We start from the raw sequence: 13,509 nt of genomic DNA, 5'->3' as shown, positions 1-13,509 counted from the left end.
CTGATAATTAAAGTCAGGGCGGCCATTTGCAATCGGCTGTCAGAAGCGTTTCATGTCAAACCGTTTGCAGAGATTTAATTGCACACTGAATCGATTTTCTGTGCTGAAGTTAAATGATAGTGACTTCCCCCGGACCGGACCGGACCGGACCGGGCCCAACGGCGCCTGCTAACAGAACCATCTGGACCAACATGACGGACGCCTCAGCATATGAGCTGCAGACTGTAAGAGTCAGGATGAACTGATTCAGACTGTTTTATTCTGTTAGATTTATTCTGTTGTTGCCTTTTATTACACTGAAATGATTCGAATTAGAAAATAAATGTTAATATCAGCCAAAAACAAACAGAAATTATAAAAAGCTGTTTTCTTTAAAAAGGGGAAAACGTTACATGATCCACCGTCCAGAGTCCAGTTCAGCTGAATGAACTGGATTCTGGTTTCCTCTGTTCATTTCAGAGATAATTTCTGAAGACACAGAAGGTTCCTCCTTTGAGGTTTTGTTGAATTTTGTTTGACCGTTGAATTGAGGACCAGTTGCCTGGTCCGGCATCGACTCTTCCATGAAGACGAGCGTCTTCCTACAGCAGCTCAGATTACAGGACCTCCAGCCATCAGAATAAAGACCAATCAGGATAAAACTGCGTTACCGAGTCAGAGTTCTGTACCACAAAGCTTGATGGTAAAAGGTTTAGTTGTTTTGTGTCTGTCTGCTCAGATTCTGCTGTTCCTGCTCAATGATTGTTCCTTCCCACTGTTGCCATGTGCTTCCTCTGTTTGAGGGATATAAACTAAAAAAGCCAAATAGCAGATGAGAACATTTAGTTTTAACCGTTTTATTTTACACAACATAACAACACGGTACATGTTGTCTTTTTCTGTACAGAAGCTGTCTGGGAGCTTGTGACCAACACAGGCTGAAGTAAACCAATGTCAGTGAAAAGCTCACAAGATATTCACGGTTTCTTTTTCTTCTCATGTTTAAAAATAACAATTTCATAAGTGGTCCATTAAAATGTTTGTCTGTTTGTTACTTCTTGTCTTTATATGTCAAGAAAATGTCAGAACTCCCCATTAGGTAAGAAAGGCTATGTGTGAAATCCGTCTCTTCCTTAGTGGTGTCCGGTTCCTCCGGAGCTGAAGTCATAAATCCAGATCCAGTTACTGCCTGGGAGGGTCTGCTAGTGCAAAAGAAGGCACCGACTGCTGTTCTCTTGCCACAAAATGGGTGCATACTGTATGCAACTGTTAAAACGATGTGCTTTTCTTCTTGCTGCAGGGTTCTTCATCTTCTTCTTCCCTTTATTAATTTCCCTTTTGTGGTGCTTTCAGATAAGGTGAATGTGAATTCAGAAATGACGTGGCAAGCTCATTGTCTTGTTTTTTTTCTTTTGTGCTATAAAGTGGATCCAGTAAGACAACTCCAACGCTACGAGACAAGGCATGTTATCCATTTACCAAAGGATAATGTCAAGGTGGAGAACAAAACTGTAAACAATACGAAAAACAAGATGAAAAGAAAGAGGTAAAAAACTTTCATCCAGAAAACATGTTCAATCAAATCAAACACATAAAAACACAATTCAAACATGAAAACAAATTGAGAACTGATTCAGAGGTTGTCCGGCTCTTCATGTGGAAAAACAAACCCAGACGCACCGCAGACACACAAACAGCTCAACAACACGAGGGAACCAAAGTTCCTGTGACGGTTCAGTTCAAACTGTGCTTTCTAAGAACCAGTCCGACTTGCAGCGCCCTCTCTCCGAGTCGCCGTCCTCCTCTTTAGACAGCAGCATCCCGCTCATGGACTGGCTCCGTTTGTTCCGCATCACGCGGCCCAGCTTGGCCCCTCCGGCCCTCTGATGGGGCGACTGAGTTTTTGCGCCTTCTTCGCTGAGCGAGTACCTCCTCCTCGCCCTGCTCCGGCCTCCCTCCTCCGTGGGGAGAGTCTGGTATCTAGCAGAGGAGGAGACGGCGCGAGGAGCCCGGCGCAGGACGGGCGTTTCTCTGAACCGCATGGAAGGAACCGGGCTGGGGGCCAACAGGGGCCCGGAGAACGGCGAGGGGACGAAGGGAGGCGGCGGGGTTTTGTTGAGACTGGTGGAGTTGTTGCGGTTGGTGTTGAGGTTCTCCAGCGGGGCGGAGGACGGGGTAGAAGAGGGCAGAGGGCGAGGAGAGGAGGGCGGCGGGCGGCTCTCGGGCTGAACGGGAGCCGGCTTCCTCTTGGGCTTGTGCAGGGACCCGGAGGCGGCGGTGGGCGACCCGACGCCAGTCAGAGGTCTCTGCTCAGCCACTTTGTCCCGGTCTTCACCGCCGGCCGTGGGGCTCCGCGCCGCCCAGCTCTGGCTCAGGACAGACGTGGCTGTGGAGCAGTCAGACGACTGAGTGAGTGCGTCCTTCTCCCCGGGTCCCACCGCCACCACCGCGCCGCTCTTTTTCTTTGAGCCTGCAGACAAATCATCCAATCCAACTGATCCGTGTTTAGAGGAGCTGGGAGTGACGGTGCAGCCATGTGACTGCTGCCCGTTGGTCTGCGAGTGGACGTTGGTCATCGACATGGAAACGCCTTTGCCACCTTCACCAGGGTTACAAACCTGAGGAGTAAAATGGAAGGAAAAAAGGTTTTAGCCTCTGGAAGAGCTTTAGTGACACTTTTATTAAATTAAGGTCAGTTAAAACAATCTGCACGTTATATTTCATCATCATATTTTACATTCCAACATCGGGATGCAACCAAAGCAGCTGCAGCCACAGAGCCTTTCTGGATAAAATGATTCATGTAGTGGATTTTATTTTCATCTAGGACTGAAAGCATTAATGGGATTAATCCTGATGAATCAATCTATTAATCATTTTCCGCAGAAGAAAGATTAAAATGACCATTTGCTGAAAGAACAACACAAATCTGTACAAAAATATGTAGATTTTACATTTCAAATAAAAAACCCTTTTTGTCTGTAAATATGTTCTATCCAGGACATTTAGTCTCTCTGGTTAAAGACAACACAACAAATAAACAGCTTTTATTTGTGTTAAGAGAGAAATGAAAATAAAATCTATTTCTTCTTGAAAACCTTTTAAAAACCATTCTGCCGACAGACGAGACGAAAAGCTGCGGTGCACCTCGTTCCATCTGCACTAAAAGTGCATTTCAGAAAGAGAGCCTCTGGGCAACAGTAAAGCACGGTGGTGGCAGTGTGGTGATCTGGGCCTGGGAGACCTGCTGTGATAAATGGAACCATGAGTTCTGCTGTCGACCCAACCGGGCCTCAACAGCAGGAAAATGATGAAAACACACCAGCAGGTTCTCCTCAGGATGGCTGAAGAAAACCATGACTTAAGATTGGCCTAGTCAAAGTCGATGCTGTGCCATGACTTAAAAAGGCCATTATTGTTTAAAAACTCTCCATTGTGGCTGAAGTAGAAAGATTCTGCAAAGATAAGAGGGTCATCATTCCTCCACAGCTGGAAAAGATTCACAAACTGATTGTTGCCAGTTTTTATTTTTATGGAATAATCATCTTTTCACACCAATACATGCACATTTATTCATCTTCATCTCTGCTCATGTGAGACGAAGTCTTCCTGTCCTCACCCACCTTGTAGCGTATCATCAGGATGATGATGAAGACGAGCACCGAGGCGACGATTATCCCTCCGATGATGATGATCATCGTCCCACCCAGGAACTGGGACTGCATGAAGTGGCAGCGCATGTACTCCGACTCGGTGGTGAACTGCACGCAGCCCACCACGCGCGTTGCCGTTAGCGACGTGATGACGTCATCGTAGATGGCCAGCACACACAGGTCGTACTGAGTCCCCGCGGCCAGGTTGTTGACCAGGAAGTTCTCGCTTGACGGAGGAATCATTCTGGAGCAGAGAGGAAACGTCCATTTCAACATAAATGTTTCTGTGATCAATAAAATCATAGTGACGCCACTACATCAGTCATTTTCACCAGGTTTTAGTGGCTTCGTCACCAAAATCCGCTTTGATGCCGTCCTGCCACTTATTATCGATACATTCAGCACAAAATAAGAGAATCGACCAAGACTCATGAATCATACTAGTTAAAATGTAATGCAGGAAGTTTAGGCTCCATTAATTGCATTTTAATTAAACCTTATTTCAACCCAATTCAAAAACCAATTTTGATAATGAATTGATTAAACACACATATGAGGTCAACAAGACATTTATTGTTTAATCTGTTATTTAGGTTTATTTTCTTTTATAATCCAACTAAATGAATTTATCAGTTTTGAAATTTAATTTCACTTTATAATTATTCTCATCTCATCAAGCCCATTTATTTTATTCACACTGCATTTCGTTTTCAGTCAATATATGAAATACATTGTGGCAAAAAGCACTACTAGCAAAATACTTTAAAAAATTTATTCTTGCAAAAATATGAAGTTTATCTTGATCATTTAAAAAATGTAAATTTTAATTATTTGCACATGTAGGGAAACGCAGAGCTTACTGAGTTTTTCTCCTGGTCTGAGTCGAGTCGGTTTCTCTTTGGGTCACATTGACTGCAGTTTTCACTCTGAACTGCCTGTCAGCTTTCTGGAACGTCCTCATTAAATTGCTAATCAAATTTCTGATTAAATGCAGCAGGGCGGCTGGTTGGCAGCTGGTTGGCCGGGGCCCGGCCCGGCCGGCCCGGCCCGGCCCGGCCTCCGCTCCTCTCCGGCCGCCCGGCCCGGTAAAAGCTTCTGGTTTACAGCTGAGCTCAGTGAAGGTTAGGAGACATGTTGGGGTTTAATGGTCAGTATTAAGAGCTCCAGGATAAATGTAGCAGTAGGTCACCGTGCCCTTAGCTGAACAGCATAATCCTGTAAGGTGTGTGTGTGTGTGTGTGTGTTGGTGCAACCCCATGAATGCTAATAGGAGCATCTAAATGTTAGATGACTGCTGTCTTCCTGCTCGATGTTTTAATCACCATAACGAGGAACCTGAGCTAAACACGGATTTAACTCGACACATTTAAAGTGACATTGAAGCCTGCAGGTTAATGGCAGGAGCCAATGTCACTAAATCCTACGAGCTCACACACAAGTGGCCACATTTATATACAACACAGACAGAGATTAATCTGCCTAATATTGCTGTGGCTGCGGGCTTCATTTGGCTGTAATAATGAGAGCGCTTCTGTCACATTAGTCAGCATTAAGTAATGGGAAACATTTTTCTCTCAGGTTTTTACCTCTGTAAGGCCAGCTCTCTGGGCTCAGTGTTCACTGACTCATTAAAACTTTAAATCCCTGAATATGCATTAAAACGTGTACCAACAAAACAGTGAATATTATGTTGGTGGATATATTTACTTTATTAGGCACCGAGAAAAACCTGCAGGGAAGCAGAAGTTGTGAAACAAGGAGCTGCAGTTTCATGATGTAAAATCAAAACCAAACCTTTGGTTTGTGTTGTTTACCTAACAGTTCATTTATTTTTGCTTCAACCCGTTTTCAGCTTCATGTTCATGGAAAATCCCACGAACTGGACAGAACTGGTCCGGCTCTCAGCTCCACTGAAAACATTTAGGGATGGGATTTAATCCTGGTTTGTGAATTATGGCTCTTTGCCCAGGGCTCCACTGAGTCAGGGACCAACACAAGCTGGAAGAAAACAAAAAGCACTTTTCTATTTTATGACACATTTTGTAAGAACTTGTGTTTTTACACCACAGCTGGTAAAGTAGAAGTTAATATCTGATTCAAGTAAATTACAGGAACGTGTTACTGTCTCTTTAAGACTCTGGACTGAATTTGATAATCTACATATCTGAGTGAAACCTCAACCTTTGACCTCAGCCTGGCTCTCCAGATGTTCCTGTCCAGAATGCTGGACCAGCTTTTGGAGAAAAAGGTTGAAGGTTTTGTAGTTTTATTGTGATAAAACTCAGATCTCAGAATCAGCCGTGGCCCAGTTGTTCTGTTACTCTGACCATCTGCTGACCCGAACCATCATCAGCCCTGTTGGCACAGTTCACAATATCTGTAATTAACTTTTCCGTTTGGAGTAAAAATTCAGTCTTTGGCAGTTTCATTGCAAAATGAAATGTTGGGAAATTCAGAGAGAGAAAACATTCAGTCAGATTTTTGCACCAATCCGCGTTTTAGTCTCAGGCTCCAATTATCCCTCATTCTTGACTGCTGATTGTTTAAATCACTGTTTGTGAAACTTATGCAGAAACTTCATTTTCTCCAAAATGAAAATAAGATTAATATTTAAATGTTTTACCTTCTCAGCAGCACAAGAACCGCCAGCCAAGAGTTATGAGCTGGAGTTTCCATGTTACCCAGAATAAAACTCTGATTTCCAACTGCAGGTGAATGCATCATGTAATAGAACCCAGTTAATTAACATATATCTTGGGCTGGATTTAAAAAAGATAAATGAAAATTTATCTTTTTTTTAACATCTATTTGACAGGAATGGATCCTCAAAACCTGGTTCTGTTCAGCTGCTAAAGTATCGTAACTTTGTAAAGTGAAGACTTAAGATATTGTAGCAGAAAAATAATACAGGAAATGTATTTATTGGAGCAGTCAGCTGATGGTTATGGTGGCAGGAACAGGAACACGCAGATTAAAACCAACAGGAAGTGTTTCTGGGATCAGGAGGAAACCAGAGGAAACCTCCACAGGCCGACGGAGACCAGGGGCACCTTCTACAGGAAACACCTGTTACAGCTGCAACACATAAAAATGACTAATTGTTTCCCTGTCTGGTGCATGGAAGTGTTTCTACAACCAACCACAGTCACCATGGAAACCAGATGTTAAAGCTCGTTTTACCGAACGCCAAACAGCTCAGCGAACATAGCAGCATGTTGCTTCATGTAAACGACAAAGGAGCTCCAGCCTGAAGGGGCACTGAGGTTGCTACGGTTACGGATCCCGAAGGCGGAGCTGGAAGTCTAATTATGCGTAACGCTTCCTGGTTGCTTGGCCTGTTTTTCCAATGTATTCACATGAATGAAAGCCATTCCTCCAAGAAACCATTAGCTGCATGAGTCTGGCTGTCACACAGGCCAGATGAGACGCTTTCCAGTCTGACCAGTCTGACCAGTAAAGCTGTTTGTAAAGGCCGTCAGCGTCGGTGTGTGACCCGAGCATCATCACTCACAACCTCACAGGAAACACACAATAAATCTGCTTCTCTGCTTGATGAACTCAGAATAGTTCATGTCTTAACATTTCATTTCCTGTGTGAGATCCTTTCTTTCTTTCTTTCTTTCTTTCTTTCTTTCTTTCTTTCTTTCTTTCTTTCTTTCTTTCTTTCTTTCTTTCTTTCTTTCTTTCTTTCTTTGCCGTCTTGTTGATGGTGTGAACCCGGAGCTTTGTGATCTCATCCAAACTGACTCATTCATTGTTCCTAATTTCTTTGTCTGGGTCGGATCTTGCTGCCAGTATTTCGAACCCTGCAGTGGGCAGATGATTGCCTTGGCCGAGACTATTACACTAATCTATCTGCTGTGCTCTGCCAAGCCCTCAGCCCAGAGCAGCCGCAGCCGCAGGCGTGTGTGTGTGTGAGTGTGTGTGTGAGACACAACAGAGACGATGTCTGCCTGCATGTTGAGGTAAGCACAACCAGTTCTGCTTTCCATCTGAGGCAGACTTTATGTTACTTTGCATCTGGATGTCGTTTAGAGCGACCAGCAGCTGTCATGGCCGCCGCGTCTGCCAACAGGCTGGTCGGTGTTCTACCAGCGTTCATCACTGATGCAGCGCCACACGGTGATGAACTCAACCCTTCACTCATCCCTGGATGCCAGGCTTGCCTTCCAGCAGTAATCAACTCCAGATCCTCTCTGCAGAGCCAGACTCTCAGCTTTTTGTCTCAAGACAAATGAACGGCTCATTCAGTGAACAGTGAACCACAACACAGGGTTGTTCTATTTGGGGCCATTTCACTTGATTAAACATTGTGCGAAGCCTGAAGGCCACAAACACATTACTCCAGGAAAGGAATAAAAAAAACATTGAAGTCAGCGACTTGACAAAAAACCAACGTTTTCTGGTTGAACTGCAGCCGCGTGATAAGAAGTCAGAGGTTCTAATAACTGAGCTGCTCTCTCACCCTCAGCAGCCAGAGAGCTGGGAGGAAACTCAGGCAGTTCAGAGATTCAGAGAAGATATTTCACTGGCTTCAGGGAGGCTGGAATGGATCTATATATATATATATATATATATATATATATATATATATATATATATATATATATATATATATATATATATATATATATATATATATACACATTTTGAGTAATATTTCTCTTCCTTTCTTAGCTGTGTCCACACACCTCTATGCGTCAGAGGAGAAAACTGATATTTTTTTTTGCCTAATTTCAGGTAAATAAAATGATTTCTTATAAAATCCACAGGAAGTTGTATCAGCAGAATAAGACCACAAACTACAAGCTTTTGTCTAATTTTCTAATTGCAGCAGTTCCATGTTAGCATTACTGCTTATTCTCTACTTTTATGAACCGAGATAAAAAATGCAAAACATTCCCCAGCATTCCTCTACTGGAGGAGAAACCAAAATTTGGGTCACAGATTTCTGAAAGTAGGTTGTCCAATTATTGGTGGAAAACTATTCAGTGCTTCTGGCGAGCGTCTCTGCTGCGGAGCGAACTCATCTAAATTAAACAGCCTCAAACATGAAGAAGCTTCCACAGATAAATAACTTTAACAATCTGCTATTGGTTTTAAAAACTTGGCTTTGCGCTGAACCTCTTAGAGATGCTAACTTTACCTTCTCACTGCCTTTCTAGAGTTTTACTGCAGTAATCCCATAAATCATTTCACTCAGCAGCGTCTGAATCTAATTTTCTTCTCTTTAATCTTTCTAAACATGTAAGTAATTAAACAATTACACACGACATTCAAGCTAGCAGCAAATCCAATCAGCCTGGTTGGGAATAACTGATTTCTAAGCACAAAGTGAGGAGGATTAATGTTTCCTCGTTGCTGCTGACCTCATAGTTAATGTGGCCAGCGCAGCGCTACGCCAACCCGACCCGGTTCAGCCCGTCACTTTGAGGCAGAAAACTGTGTTTCTGTGTCTATTTAGTATATTAATATCTACTTCACGACACAGGAGGAAGTTTGATTTTTAATGTCTAGACAATTACAATATTATTTATGTCAAACATAATTATGAAAATAAAAATCTTTGAATTTTAAACCCTAGAATTTAACTGTACTTTTTACTGTGACGGTTTATGTCCAGCCAATGCAAACAGATTTTAAATGAACTGTTTTAATAGTGAAGGTCTGATGTAAAGCAGGTGGCATAGCATGAATGATTATGGTTAATATGAATTCAGAAAAAGCAGCAGAGAACTTTTAATGTTTGATGGTTTTAGTGTCTAAATTTAGGCTGGTCTCATAATGCAGCAGATGTCAGATATCAGGCGGTGTTTCTGCTGCAGGCCTCCAGCTGCCCAGCGCAGCACCGTCCTGAAGCTAACTCATCTCTGCTTTCATACATTATCTCTGAAAACTCTCACACCTTTATTGCATCTACATTTTCTAACTGCTGCACATTCGTCTTCTGCTGGAAATGATTCTGAAAACCATATACCAAAATATATTTCCTGTCTACTGATACATTGACATGTTTTATCAGACTTTAATGAGGCGTATGAATCTTTTTGTTCTCTCCATTCCTTTGTTCAGAGGCACCTCAGCCATGTTTGGCTCCATCTAAAACCTGACTAGCAGTAAAAATAATGCTGATATGCTGGGTTTCTGCATGTTTATTGTCCTATAAAATCAGAATTGGACCTGATTTTTCATGCTCTGAGCACAGCTGAGGCCCCAGGGAGCGCTGCAGGATCAGCTACATCCTGCTAGCTACAGGGAGGGAACGAAGGCCCTTTTCTTAAAGCTTGGCGCCATTCCTCAGGCCCCTGTTGAGCAGCATTATTTAAAAAAATGGTCACACAATTCGCCTGATGTGAAACTTTATTTTCTGACTTAGCAAATGGCAGCCGGCCCCTGTGGCTTGATGGAGCTGCTGGAGCAGAAAACAGCCGCTAGAGGAAGATTTTAGGAAAAAAAGAGTCAAAAACAATCAGAGCAGAGTGAAGGAGGAAGGATCAGTTCTGTCTGGATGTATTTGCTTGTTCTGACTGTGGACCAGGGGAACATTTGATCCTTTCTGTGTTTCTGCTCCTGGCTGAAACGGCTTCGTTTGTGATGTGCTGCTGACAGGCCATGAAGCTGACCCATTATTCAGACGAGCCTTTAACATCCCGTCTGATTAACCCGTTTGTCACCTGAATGTAAAGAACGGCTGTGAAACTTCTGGCTCAGCTTCTCTTCCAGCCTGTAAAGCTGGAAATGAGCTGGAAGGAGCTGAAGCTGTTAAAATCAGGTTGAGATGGAAACAGCCGTACGCCGTCTTCAGTTTTTCTCTGATTGGTGCTATTGTTAGGCCAGCACTCCTTGTTAGTCTGTGCTGTAAAGACGGACGTGTCCTGGACTGTTACCTGGAGCTTCTGTTAGATTGGCTCGTTTTAAATGGAAGTTTAATGAGGCAAAGTTCTGCGTTTTACTTTTGTATCGACCTGCTTGCTGTCCTGTGTGACCGACTGGGCAGCCGGCCCAGCTCTGGGTTGAACACAGTCCTTCAGCAGGAAGACGAGTGTTAGAACAGCGGCGCTGTATCGGTACCCTCCCATGTGTCTGAGCCACGCCCAGCGTCCCGGTGAGCCGCTGTTCTGCAGCCGACCTCTGACCCTGCCGAGGAAGGAGGCTGCTCAGGTTTCACTGCAAAGCCAACAACACAACCAGCACAGCTCACAGGTCTGCAGGAGCAGGACATGACGGATTCTCACGAGGCTTTGAGCAAACGTATTGAATTCATAGTTGGAAACATGCTGAACTCCTCCCACTCAGCAGAAAAATGCTGAGTGCGGAGAGGACGTCAATGTGTGGCAGATCAATAAACTCTCACTGAACCTGAAAAATAAGTGCCTTGTTGGCAACAACAGGGCCAGATTTCCCCCGTCTATTAGGCTCCTTCCCTCCATGTTCCAGCACTTTACCTCACTGTCGTCCTGCTTATATTCCAATTTACTGTTTTTCTCCCTGCTCCAGTTTTCCTGCTCTGTCCCTGCTCTCTGTTTGTGTAGTGATCAATAAGATGCTTCTTTGTGCTGACAGAGGTGTGGAAAGGCAATCAATCTGCTAACTAAAGACAAGAGAAATGCAAAATACACACAAATGACTTCTTATTGAGGAAAAAGACGAGAAAGCTGCAGAGACGGAGCAGTGAGGGATTAATGCAGAGGAGAGAAATCTGCACCATGTGCAGCAGCTGGGAGACATTATGGAGATATTACAGAGATATAGACAGATTATAGAGATATTATAGAAATATACTAATACTTCATTGAAAACGTAGGTTTTAGTCATTAAGCTGCTTATTGATAGCATCAGTAAATAAGCTGTTAGCAATCCTGCTGATTTTTGCCTGATTAAAATGATAAAAAGTCACAATCTAACTGACTCAGCAAGTAATTCATAGATTAGTAAATATTTAATCAACTAAAATGACATTTATAAATGAACTAATAACATGTTGAAAATATGACTTTGATATTAACCGTGTTTTTCTGACGGGCTAAATAAGTGAAATTATTGCTGTTAAAATTTTTTGACTAATTTTACCCCATAAATGAATGAATGAATTGTGAATGAATTTTACTCCATAAACATTCATTCACAAGGATTCCAACTAAGTTTTCATCAAAATAATTCAGGAAAGACATGAAAGCATTAGTTATGTTCATTAACCAAAAGCAAAGATCCAAAACATTTGCTGAAAATTTTGAGGTTTGAGACATGAGAGAGGAAGAGGGGGAGGAAGAGGAGGAGGACGAAGAAGCTCTCCTAATGAAAGAGACAGAGGATGAATCCCACTGGCTCCAGCGTCTCCATGATTCCCTGAAGGGTTTGGGAGCTGATGAATTATGAACACAGATTAAAAATACGGTAACAGCTGTGGATTCGTCTCTAAATGTTTTGTGCCTGTTCAGGATTCTGCTGTCTGTGGTTTGGATCTCTCTCATTACGGACAGTCCAACACTTTGCTCCTTCTCATCATGATGTGAACTGAGAAGTCGTGTTGCTTCAGCCTTGAGACGGGAAAGCAGATCATTTCTGGCGCTTTTCCCTGCAGAGGCTCTTTGTGTTTGTTAATCTCCCCATTTCACCTGAGCAAATATTTAGCTGCAGCAATCATTTCCCCTGCAGACGGATTTGGTCTGCGTGACTCTGAGCGTATGGAAAGTGTCGACCGTCCAGCTGGAGACCAAAGGTAAAATCAGAATTTCATAATAGGCCTGTCGCGATAAACAATAAATCAATTAATTACAAGACAAATGAAAATTATCAACCTCATTTTAAACGACTTTATCGTTCCTTCCTGCCTTTTTCTCTTCATATTGATGACTCTGCAAATAATGCGCCAACATTTCCACATGCTGGCTTTGATATGATTTCCCATCATCATTGTCTTTTGTTTTAATAACTTTATATTTGAATATGCTGTTTTAAAATAGTTCAACCTTCATATCTGTCCACATAAACAAACCGCCTGGCGCCACTACCAGCTTGTTTCTGATTGGTTGACAGGTTTTAGCTGTGCCCTACACTGCCCCCTATGGGTTTGGCTCATTTCTGCAGTTGTACATGTTCATGTGGATGAAAACTTTCTGAAAAGAAAAATATTTTGTAATTGCCATGGCAGATATTTGTTTTTATAAATACCGGACGATGTGTGAGGTTCTGATGTCACTTCCTGGGTTTCTGTGTTTATTAGAAGGTGATTTGTTTCAGCGGATCATTCCTTTCTGTAATGATGTTCCAGGATAATCTGATCCAGAGCCTCAGACTGGTTCGGTTTCCAGTGAAGCTTCTCGCCGTCGTCTCACCTGTAAACCAGCGAGTCATCCTGGCTGCCGTTGTACTGGATCTGGAACATCCTGATGCCGGGAATGTTCCTCTGGAAGTTGAACTTGATGAGCGCGGTGGACGACCTGGCCTCGGCCGTCACCACCCGCTTGTCCACGCCGCCCTTCACGTCGCCCGTCACGTTGCTGCCGTTGGCGCCGCCTCGGGTCGACGTGGAAATGTCTGACGAACCTGGATCGGGTTCTTGGATGTTGTTGGTGTTGTTGGAGACGTGAGGCAGTTTGATTATGACCAGCTCCACGGTCTGGTGGGCTTCGCCGGCCGGGTTGGACGAGATGCAGGTGAAGGAGCCCGTGTCTTTCACCGTGCTGATGAGGATGTCCAGAGTCCCGTTGCTGTAAACCAAGGTTCTGGAGGAGTTGGACACCAGTTTGCCTTCAGGAGAGATCCAGTGAATGGCTGGTTCTGGATCGCCTCTTGCCTTACACCTTTAGTGAAACAGAACCAGATCAAATGGGCTCATTAGAGAGGCAGCAGAATGAGGCTGAGGTAGGTCAAACAT

General features: G+C 43.4%; 1 protein-coding gene across 1 annotated transcript in view; it reads right to left on the bottom strand.

The window, feature by feature from the left end:
* Positions 1–820: 820 nt before the first annotated feature.
* LOC106962585 (leucine-rich repeat and fibronectin type-III domain-containing protein 5-like) overlaps positions 821–13,509 on the bottom strand; it is a 68,488-nt gene continuing 55,799 nt past the window's right edge. Inside the window, exons 9-11 of the mRNA XM_015057078.1 lie at positions 12,968–13,435; positions 3,603–3,876; positions 821–2,597 (exon numbers count right to left, since the gene is read on the bottom strand). Of these exons, the coding sequence (XP_014912564.1) occupies positions 1,719–2,597; positions 3,603–3,876; positions 12,968–13,435 (1,621 nt within the window). The 3' untranslated portion in view covers positions 821–1,718. The remainder of the gene's footprint in view (positions 2,598–3,602; positions 3,877–12,967; positions 13,436–13,509) is intronic.

Source organism: Poecilia latipinna, unplaced genomic scaffold, assembly GCF_001443285.1.
Source record: "Poecilia latipinna isolate Pla-1442-1.1 unplaced genomic scaffold, P_latipinna-1.0 Scaffold1435, whole genome shotgun sequence".
Taxonomy (NCBI): Eukaryota; Metazoa; Chordata; class Actinopteri; order Cyprinodontiformes; family Poeciliidae; genus Poecilia; species Poecilia latipinna.
This window is presented reverse-complemented; position numbering and strand designations above follow the sequence as displayed.